The following is an 11273-nucleotide window of genomic DNA, read 5'->3' on the forward strand; positions in this document are numbered from 1 at the left end:
CATTAATCAATCAAGATAAAGCTCAGATACCAAATCTTAAGATTAGGATAGCAAGAAAAAAGGACCAGATTGATGAAATTCTTCATGACTGCAATGCATGCCTATAATGGTCTCAAAATTGATTTCTACAATACAGTCTCAACCTGTCTGCCAGTGCTATTTATAAGGAAAAAACTTCATCCTGGAGTTGATTAGACACTATATGAAAACCATAATGCTGGTAGCAATCACATTAGGTTGAACACAATGCTACAAGGTGAAGATTGTGACAACTTCTCTACTTTTGCAGGTCCTACAACATTGATTCTTAGCCTACAACATTGATTCTTAGTGTACAACCATACAAAGTTTGGTTCTGCAATAGACATATTAGGTTACTCGCAGAACTCACTTGGTCAGGTGTTGCCTCTGCAAGATCATAACTATTATGTAGTAATTGATCATTATCCAGTGGTATCACTGTGGTTTCACACTCAATCTGGAGATGGAAAGTTTATACACGACACCTATTTTCTAAGAAGGCAACTATGGCACAAAGTCATACAGAAACATCTTTGGTACTGTCTAGGAAATCTTGTTACTGATACTTCAAATAATCAGTGTGTTGAAATAGAAATCAACAATGAATTGTTCAAGATTGACCAATACTTCTCTCCATCAAATCTGGATAGCTTCTTCTAAGATGAATGCTAGGATAAGAACCTGTTAGATTCATATTGAACAAGAGGCAAAACAATCTATTTTTGCACTAAACACAATGAAGTCCGGAACAGCAAGAATTAGTTAATCTACATGGAACAACAAAGGTTTCCATTAGAACAGAGCTGGAATGCTTCCATAAAGTGGTATGATCAATGGGAATTCACAATTGCCTTGTTCATTTTTTATGGAATGCAAAACGTGGCGCCTGGTGAGAGCGATAGAGGTGCTACTTGTTACTTCCCTAGGCATTTGGAGTTATTTGCAATACTGCTTTATCGAAGCATACAACGTATATCTTTGTAATAGCTAGTTTAATTGTAGTTGCTAGCTATAACTACATATTGTATTTCACTTTGAACAACTTGTACTTGGACCCATTTCTCTTCATATGACAATCGAACCCAATATCATTACTATATCTGTTGCAGCGTGCAACCCGATCCCAATATCATATCAATATGGGTTGTGACATGCAACCCGTTCCCACTATCAATACATTTCAATACTATTGCAGCGCGCAACCTGTTCCCAATATCAACTCATTAACATTAACAACTCAACATAACCAAATTCCGTAATCTCAACACAAAAGGTAGTAATGCATATAGAACATCAAGGAACTACCATTACTAATAGAAAATAACCAATACTTTATATTAACAAAACTCAACAATTCATTAATACAAGAATAGCTAAAGGACTCACATGATTGGGTATGGCATAATAAAGTGCAACTAGTAATGTAAAGAAAATAAAGGCAAGTAAATACATGAGACAATGAAGATATACAATTAATACAGGTAGGAACATATAGCAGGTAAGCAGATATTGAACGAGAAATGAATAAATTGAAACAAGTAACAACTAAATGATAGATAACAAGTAACGCATGGATAACAAGTAAGGATATGTAGCAATCAAAGCATGTAACAAAATATAAGATGGAATAAATGATGATATAAAGGTAAATAGCCCGACCCGCATGCTTTGACCCATGATAACGCATATACACTCGTCACTTACATATACGCCTTCCCCACACATAGTTCATGTAGCCTTTAGTCCAAACGAGTCCTAATTCCCTCAAGTTAATGTTAAACATGACACTTAACTCTTTCTGCAACCAAATCAATGATCAACCATGACTTGTCCTTTCAATCAAGCCTCCAAACCAACCGAACCTTGCCAATTGTCGTACAAACAATTCAAAATAAGCTTTAACTATCCACGAATGAAAAAGGTTCAATCTTGAGCTATATTAAAAAAGTCAACCCTCGTCCCGCTTGGTCAAAACCCCAGATTCAGACCAAGTTTCGATTACCTACTCATCCCCGAGCCCAGTTATGTGATTTATTTAGAAACTAGATCTCAATTTTACAAAATCCCTAAATTTTACCCAAAACCCTTAATTTCTACCATGAAATTCATAGATTTGATGTTAAAAATTTATGAAAAGTAATGAAATTGATTGCAAACTAGTTAAAGCTGCTTATCAATGATTTTGGGAGTAGAAGAGCTCTCAAGAAAATCACCTCTAGAGTGTTTAGGGTTGAAAATAAGTGTAAAAAGAGATAAGTCATGTTTTCCTTACCTAGCTGCAGATGCCAATTGCGATATCCGCAAATGCGACACACTGATCGCAAATGCGATCAGTGCATCTGACCCATTGTAGTCGCAAATGCGACATATTTATTGCAAATACAAAAAGTCCACATTCACAAATGCGGATAAATGCTTCGCATATGCGAATCTGTCCTATATTCTTAGGGGTCGCAAATGCGACCAAAATCTTTGAAAATGGGAATGTCAAACATCCGCAAAAGCAAACAAATCCTTGCAAATGCGAAGACACCTAGCCAGACCCTTTATTGCAGATGCGGTCGATTGACCACAAAAGCGATGCAGACCCACGCCAGCATTAGATACCACTAGTCATTCCAAAACATTCCAAAATATATCCGAAACTTTCCTGAGCCCCTCGGGCTCCATACCGAACATGCACACAAGGATAATAAAATCTTAAAATCTTGTCCGCTACCTCAAATCATCAAAATAACATTAAATAACAAGAATTGATCAGCAAAACTCAAGATTTCAACCTAAAACCCAATTGTTTGCCAACTTTCACATAATGCACTGAAATGCACCCGCATAACTCAGGACCCAGCCAAGCATGCGTACAAGTCCAAAAAATCATGAGAACCTACTTGAATTGTCAAAATACCGATCCGAGGTCGTTTACTAATAATATTGATCGTGGTCAACCCAAACATTATTTTAAGTCAAAAATCACTTTGCTCTTTAAAGTTTTACGTAAAAGCTTTTCGAAAAGTGACACGGACCATGCACGCAAATCAAAAAAAATCAAATGAAGCTATGAGGGGTCTTGGAACACTGAAATTAAGGCTAGTACTCAAAATGACCTATCAGGTTATCACATTCTCCACCTCAAAAAAAAAATGTACGTTCTCGAACGAACATAGAAAAGTACCTGGATTGGTAAAAAGGTGGGGAGTATTTACTCTGTATATCCGACTCAAACTCCCATGTATCCTCCTCAATCGGCTGACCTCTCAACTGCACTTTCACGAAAGAAAAACTCTTTGATCTCAACTTAGGAACCAGCCAGTCTAGAATAGCCAGCAGCTCTTCCTCATAGGCCAAAGTTTCATCAAGTTGCACCGTGCCAAAGTCTATAACATGCGATCTATCCTCATGGTACTTCCGAAGCATGGAAAAGTGAAATATCGAATGTACCTCTGCTAGGCTAGGAGGCAATGCAAGCCTATAAGAAACATCTCCAACATTCTGCAAGATCTCAAACGGGCCAATAAACTTCGGGCTCAACTTGCCCTTCTTCTCAAACCGCATCAGGCCTTTTATAGGCAACACTCAGAGAAAAACTTTCTCACCCACCATGAAAGCCACACCCTGAACCTTCCGGTTTGCATAACTCTTCTGTCTAGATAGAGCTGTATGACGTTGCTCCTTAATAATCTTAACCTTTTTTCAAAGCATCACGAACGAAATCTTTTCCAAACAATCTAACCTCTCACGGAAAACCAACCAATCAGCGAATGGCATTGCCTTCCATATAAGGTCTTGTACGAAGCTATCTGGATGCTTAAGTGATAGGTATTGTTTTAGGCAAACATGGCTAGGGATAAAATTTTTTAAGGTCCCGTAAAAGTTCGCCAAGAATTTGAGACTTTATAGTGCCGAGGTAGGCTAATATGTTTGAAGGTTGTACAGACCTTTTGGATTATGCAATGCATTTGTGGAGTTGGTAACCAATTCTGCGGTCCATTATGCGGCCGTAGAGCTGTTATGCTGACCGCGGAACTATACCCCAAACTCGGGGAGCGCGACTGGCGCTCAACCGAGTGAACCCGACCAAGCAAGCCTGCTTGATACTTTCTACCCCAAACTCACTCATGGAAAACGAGGTGACATATATTCATTAGTTAGATAATAGGGAGATCATGAATACAATACCAAAACCTTTCTATTGATTACTTCACTTTTAAGTCTCAAAATACACACCTTTTTATAGTCTAAAGTGGAACAAGAGATCAAAATACAACATAATCTGTTTGACTTTTCTAGCACCCATGTACAACTCACATAGTGTCTACGGAGCCTCTAAAAAGTACAAAAAAGTATAAGATAGTGCCGACGACAAGGCCCCGGCTATACCTTGAGACGTGATAATAATATGAATAAATGATACAATACGTGACCCCAGGATGAAGTGAGGTTCACCAAGTCTGCTAGGAAGAGGATGCGCCACTATCACTGATCGACACTGCCTGCTATATAACTACATGCATCCATTTAAAGATGCAGTGTCCCCGGCAAAACAGACGTTAGTACCGTCGAATAGCACTAGTATGTGAAACTAAAGCACTGTCTCAATAGAATGAACAATAATAAAGGGGGAAACAGTCAAGAATGCAATATGAGCTTTAAATAACACTAAAACATCAAGTTAAGGATCACATAGAATTTTAAGTCAATTTCCGCATTATTAGGTTGGATGGTTTTTAGTGCCAATATGCCAGAATCCACAATACCACCGTCTTCTTACACGGAGTCCGATCTCGTCCCGATCGGCTAGGCCATCTTATCTAAGACATCAACCATATTTACAATTTCATCCACAAGACTACCGTGTTCTTACATGAAGTCCGATCTCGGCCCGATCGGCTAAGCCATCTCATTCGAGACATCACCCCTTTTCAATAAGTTCTCACTTCATATTTCTTTCCCATATTTTCAATACAATGGCACGGGTGTCCCCAATTATAAAGTTATTCTTGACGCTTGGCCGTATTTCATGATTCAGGTTCTTTTCCACATTCAAACATCATTAACATTATCAACAACAATAAGGCTTCCCATTGAAGATATTAAATTCACATGTAAGCAATTTGGGAATCTTAGGAACATAGAGGCTTTTCATACAATTTGGCATGAAAATCTTTATTCGATCTTGACATGAAGTATCAACATTTCTAACACATATTCCACATTTTGAACACATCCTCAAATGAAAAGATGACATGATGAAGCATTAAGAATAAATATTTAACATACATCCTTCAACACAAGCACATTAGGAATAGCAAATTCTATAATGATAAATTTGGGACTTACACCAATTACATGAACACAGTGGGATTCGATTCTAAGAAGAAGGGGGTTTAGCCAACATACCTCACCCGAACTTACTTTAAACTGTAAAACATTCCGGAATTCTTAGCACTTCGATCTGTTTTAGAAATATAACAAGTTGGACCAAAATTAGGAAGATGGTCATGATTCTAGCTCATTTGAGCATATTATCAAACACTAGGTGTGCAACAACGGTTTAAGGCCCTTTTGTGGAAGATTCCATCATTCCCCAACCCATTATCTACCATTTTTAGCTTACAACCTTCCCACATACTTCAATAATACATTCATGAAAGACAACAACCCCCACACCCAATAATTGTCTCTCTAATTATCCCATTTTTGTAATTTTTCCAAATCGAGAGCTAGGACATAGATTCTTACCTTTAGGGTGAAGACTTCCTTTGTTAATCCTCAATGATTGAGCAAGAATTGATGGATAATAGGTTGTAGGTTGCTCCCCCACTCTAAGAACTCTCTCTCACTATAAAAGTATCAAAAATGAGCTCAAAAATGGCCCAAAAGGTACATTTAACGAAGTATGGTCGGGTTTTAAAAATCCAAAAATGAAGCTCCGAAATAGGTTCTGCGTCGCACATGCCACCGTATAATGATTTATGCGTTCCGCGAAATGACAGCGAAATTTGGGTGCCAAAACAAGAAAGGAACTGACTAGGTCTGCGGTCACTATGCGGCCCGCAGACCTATTCTGCGGTCGCATAATGCACCGCAGAACAGTTCTGTCATCGCATAGTGCACTGTAGAACCTCCCTTCGAAAAATCCCAAAGCGGGATATGTGACAAGAGTGCTGCCCATAAAATAGTTATGCGGTCCCATAATGGGCCACAAAAATGAGATTAAAATTGGCCCAAAAGACTGTTCCACTCTGCGGTCCGCAGAGTGCTTCTGCGGTCCGCAGAGTGCTTCTGCGGTCGCAGAACGGACCACAGAAATGCCTACTTCTGCCCAATATTTTCCTTCAACTCCCCATCGCACTATTATTAACCTCTAGACCTACTTCGGCATCACGGAATCCAGGTTTTTCTTCCAAAACTCTACTAGACACGGCTCATAGACATCCCCTAGGACAGACTTGCTCTGATACCAAGTTTGTCACGACCCAACTGGAGGGTCATGACTAGCACCCGGGCCATACTTGCCGAGCACCAACGTACATTTTATCTAACCTTCCTTATTATCTTTAAGGGCCGACAAGATCAATATAAATGGTAGACATGGATCATGAACATCCAACAATGAAAGATAATGTCATGAACATACATAACATGGGACGACAAGACTGTCAAGAAACTATATATAAGGTACGAGCTACCATGAGTCGACACCTGTCTATGAGCCTCTAAAAGAACATAAGTGCTACAACATTGCCGGAACAGGGCCCCGACATACCCATAAGGTCTATAACAAAAATGCATACCAAGACCACGGCAAGTCCGGAGAAAGGATCTTGCCAATAACGCTGAACCGGATAGCCTACTGTGATGGGGGAGCTGCGTCTACCCGTCTATCAGGACCTGCAGCACGACATGCAGCGTCCACAAATAAAAAGGACGTCAGTACGAATAAAGTACTGAGTATGTAAGGCAGAATAGCATAAGTAAGAACAATAATGTAAACAGTGATAGGGAATATACAACCTGTGACATCTGGGTACCTCTGAGGGCTACTGACATGAAATACATGATACATACATATATATATACATAAACGTTTAAAACATATGCCTTTGTGGGCATCATCATCATCATATCGTACCCGGCCATAATAGGCTCGGTAAAACGTACCCGGCCATCATAGGGCTCGGTAGAATCGTACCCGGCCACGTGGAGCTCGGTAAAACCCAACTGATCAGTGGTTGCACAATAGGTGCCATACCCGGCCAACTATAGCGCGGCTCGGTAGAGTAAAATAGATACATATATATGATGCATGCTGGACTCATTGGAATCACATTTTGAACCTTTCGGAGTGACGTAAGGTTGGTATCCTTCGTACACGTTATTAGGATTAACTCTTCATCAAGAATCTTATAAGAATCAGGAACTACCAACAACATTGATAACATAAGAATAATAGAAGTAACATCAATATCAATCGTTTCATAAGAAGGGCAGCAATGTAAGTACTGCTAGCTTCTAAGAGTAGAGTATCTTTGGGAGCTCGTTTATTACATTATGTACAATCGGAGTCGTGCAAAAGAATGAAGGGGATAGCCTCACATACCTTGTATATACTGCCCAACCTCAAGCTATACAAATGTCACGACTCCTTAGTCTACAATAAGAGAAATGACACTATCATTATCGTTTAAGCGTCGTAACTATTATGTATCGACCGCAACCTATTTTACGATGAAACGGACAGCACCTCCCCTATTTATATGACTTCACACAAGTCAATAAAATCACCAAACAGCCCAAACAACATCATTAATAATCATATTGAGCCTCCCAAAACAGTCCACCAACCAACAACATTACCACCAAGCCTTTCGATATATATTTCACAAGTTCTAGCTTCAACGACTTAGCCGCAACTTGGATAATCTTAAATATATATATAGAGTAAGAGGTTCCTTACCTTTAAACAGAAATAACAACTCCAATTTGACCTTAATTTTCCACGAAATATCTCTCCAATTCTGCCACAAGAACAAGGAAGCGAAACTAGCAATCAATTCGGGTTTTTCGGCACTAGAATTACTTTAGAAGACTTGAAATCACTTAGGGTTGATATTAAAAACTTGAAGGAGTATTTACAGAACATAAAACACTTAAAACAACCTCCCACACGAGTTGGAACAACACAAAAATCAGCAACAACAAGAAGAACAAGAAACTTACTAGCGCCACGGGATTCCCGACACTTGATTTGTGTTGTTTGCCCTTTGTTTGGGTCTTGGATCATGAGAGAACCTTGAGAGAGTATTTTTAGATTTCTAAGGTTTGAATATACTGAAAAATAATGACTTAAAACTGGGTTGAGGTATCTTATATATATATCCATATGTCTTAAACCGCCTATGTGGGCCCCATAGAGAGCTGCTTGGTGCACTCTCACGAAAACGCGAATATCTCTCTATTCCGAGATCGTATCGACAACGGTTTAATGCGTTGGAAACTAGACTCATAGATATTCAATTTGATAGGTCGATCACCCCATAATTCCAAGTATATTGGGAGGAAATGGTAGTAACATTTGACCTAAAGTTTAAGTAAAATTATAAATGTAAGTTGCGACAAGTTTTATCGACTTTGTTTCATAACTCGCTTGACTTCTAAACTTATGATACGGATATTACATGATTCAAATACATTAAAACATGACCTCTTGGGACAATTAATCACCTCTAGTGTTACCCGAAAATACGGGTTACAACATCCTTGATTCGTTTAACTTCTAATACTTGTTAACCACTCTTATACACCCTTGTATCGTTTAAGACCAATAGGATTAACTTCTTATCATCTCAAAGATAATCTCTTCTTGGATTTACGTCGACTAACTTACGGCGTGATCTAAGGTACGAGAATTTGGGTTGTAACAATCTAACTCCCCAAATTTCCAAAAATTTTGCTAGAGTTTCCTTTGTAACTAGGCCTATCCACCTGTCAGAGAGCCCCAGAAACACATCCTTAAAACATATACATAAACCAAGGACGTAGCATAACTCATAACAACAGCAACCGTGGCCTCACATACAATATATTACCAGAAAGAAACACCCTAATATCGATTTGTATAAATGATACACAATTCATAAAACGTAACCCTTAGAATTTTCATAGAACACAACTTTTTAAATTCATGGCTATTCAAACAAAAGCCTCTTCAACCTGTTGGTTTCATCATAGAACTTTCACAGAGGTAATTTCTTTATTTCTCAACTTCCGGACTTGCCTATCAAGAATGGCAACTGGAATTTCTTCATATGACAAGTTTTCATTAACCTCAACCGGCACAATAGCTAACACATCTCCAACTACCTTCTTCAACATAGACACATGGAATACCGGGTACACTAATGGCATCTCAGGTGTTAGCTCAAGCTTGTATGCTACCTCACCGATCCTCTGAATGATTCTGTACGGTCCGACATACCTCGGGCTCAATTTACCTATCTTACCAAACCGCATTACATCTTTCATGGGGGAAATTTTCAAGAATACCCAATCATCTTCTTTGAACTCCAAATCCGTACAATGAACATCTAAATGGGACCTCTGATGACTCTGTGCAGTCTTCAACTGCTCCTTAATGATCTTAACATTTTCCATAGCCTGATGTACGAGGTATGAACCTATTAACTCTGCTTCCCCAATTTCGAACCACCCAATGGGAGATCTACATCTCCTTCTATATAAATCCTTGAACGGTGCCATATGAATGCTAACATGATAGCTATTGTTGTATGCAAATTCTATGAGTGGTAAATGATCATCCCAACTATATTTAAAGTCTAGAATGCAAGCACGCAACATATCCTCAAGTGTCTGAATAGTCCACTCTTCCTGCCCGTCAGTCCATGGATGGAAAGTTGTATTAAGATTCACCAGAGTACCCAAACCTTGCTGAAATTTCTTCCAAAATTTTGCCGTGAACAGAGCCCCTCGATTGGAGATGATAGAAACTGGAGTACCATGCAGCCTGACTATTTCCTTGATGTACAATTGAGCATAATGTTCCGCTGTGTCGGTAGATTTAACTGGCAAAAAATGTGCTGATTTTGTGAGCAGATCCACAATCACCCAAATTGAGTCAAACTTGCGCGGAGTGTGTGGTAATCCTACCACAATATCCATATTATTCATCTCCCATTTTCACATTGGAATTTCTATGTTTTGTGCCAACCCACCAGGCCGTTGATGTTCGGCCTTCACTTGCTGACAATTCGGACACCTTTCCACAAAGTCGGACACATTCCTTTTCATGTCATTCCACCAATAGACTTCATTGAGATCGTGATACATCTTTGTAGAACCTGGATGCACGAAATACCTAGAAGTGTGAGCCTCGATCAATGTTCATTCCCGGAGACCATCTACATTTGGAACACATAGCCGCCCTTGGTCCCTTAGTGTACCATCATCCGTGCCAAGAGTAAAAGCCATAGTTTTATATTTGTGAATCCCCTCCTTCAACTGTACCAATAATGGATAGTCATATTTATTCTCTTTGACTTCCACAACAAGCAATGATTCGGCCTTATTTTACACAATTACCCCTTCTTCACTAGAGTCTGCAAGACGAACTCCTAAACTAGCTAACCGGTGAACCTCCCTGGCCAACAGCCTTTGACATGCCTCCAAGTGAGCCAAACTACCCATATATTTCCGGCTAACAGCATCTGCCACCATATTGGCTTTCCCCTAGTGATATAGGATATCGATGTCGTAGTCCTTGAGTAACCCAAGCAATCTTTTCTGCCTCAATTTCAATTCCTTCTACTTGAAAATATATTGAAGGCTCTTATGGTCCGTGAATATATCCACATGGACCCCATATAAATAATGACGCCAAATCTTTAATGCAAAAATCACAGCCACAAGTTCTTAGTCAAGTGGTGGATTGTTTTTCTCATGATCCTTGAGTTGACTAGAGGCATAAATGATCATCTTGCCACATTACATCATTAGTGGAACAAATATATCAACTTTCTCTTTCATATGACCTCCTAGGAATTGAGTTCTACAAAAATTTCATTGATACGGTTACAATCTTATTAGTAATTGCTACTTGTTGTTTTCCAAATTTCTCAACAAAAGACATTACTAGGTCAGTTTTCTTATAGGACCATCTGTTTAAAATGAATAACATCTACTAGCTTGCGCGCACACCCTGATAACATCAACTTGCATGGCAGTGCCTCAAATGT

The 11273-nt window shown here is 39.1% G+C and overlaps 2 protein-coding genes across 2 annotated transcripts; both read right to left on the reverse strand.

Annotated features, from left to right (window-relative positions):
- Window positions 1–631: 631 nt before the first annotated feature.
- On the reverse strand, window positions 632–3573 carry LOC138895686 (uncharacterized). The gene is made up of 2 exons (XM_070180405.1): window positions 3225–3573; window positions 632–702 (listed from the first exon to the last, which is right to left on the reverse strand). Exons 1-2 carry the CDS (start codon window positions 3571–3573, stop codon window positions 632–634), a joined length of 420 nt encoding a protein of 139 aa, XP_070036506.1.
- Window positions 3574–10218: 6645 nt separating this feature from the next.
- LOC138895687 (uncharacterized) lies at window positions 10219–10755 on the reverse strand. The gene is made up of 3 exons (XM_070180406.1): window positions 10621–10755; window positions 10482–10539; window positions 10219–10379 (listed from the first exon to the last, which is right to left on the reverse strand). The coding sequence occupies exons 1-3, from the start codon at window positions 10753–10755 to the stop codon at window positions 10219–10221; spliced, it is 354 nt and encodes a 117-aa protein (XP_070036507.1).
- Window positions 10756–11273: the final 518 nt, after the last annotated feature.

This window comes from Nicotiana tomentosiformis, chromosome 7, assembly GCF_000390325.3.
Source record: "Nicotiana tomentosiformis chromosome 7, ASM39032v3, whole genome shotgun sequence".
Lineage (NCBI taxonomy): Eukaryota > Viridiplantae > Streptophyta > Magnoliopsida > Solanales > Solanaceae > Nicotiana > Nicotiana tomentosiformis.

Excerpts from the sequence above, each read along its gene's own strand:
- LOC138895686 (XM_070180405.1), bottom strand. The coding sequence starts at position 3,573 with ATGCGGTTTGAGAAGAAGGGCAAGTTGAGCCCGAAGTTTATTGGCCCG. Across the intron at positions 703-3,224 it reads GTTTGAGTCGGATATACAGA|GTTCTTATCCTAGCATTCAT; the intron begins GTAAATACTCCC and ends TGAATCTAACAG.
- LOC138895687 (XM_070180406.1), bottom strand. The coding sequence starts at position 10,755 with ATGGTGGCAGATGCTGTTAGCCGGAAATATATGGGTAGTTTGGCTCAC. Across the intron at positions 10,540-10,620 it reads CAGACTCTAGTGAAGAAGGG|TTGAAGGAGGGGATTCACAA; the intron begins GTAATTGTGTAA and ends TTATTGGTACAG. Across the intron at positions 10,380-10,481 it reads TACTCTTGGCACGGATGATG|GTTCTACAAAGATGTATCAC; the intron begins GTACACTAAGGG and ends TCGTGCATCCAG.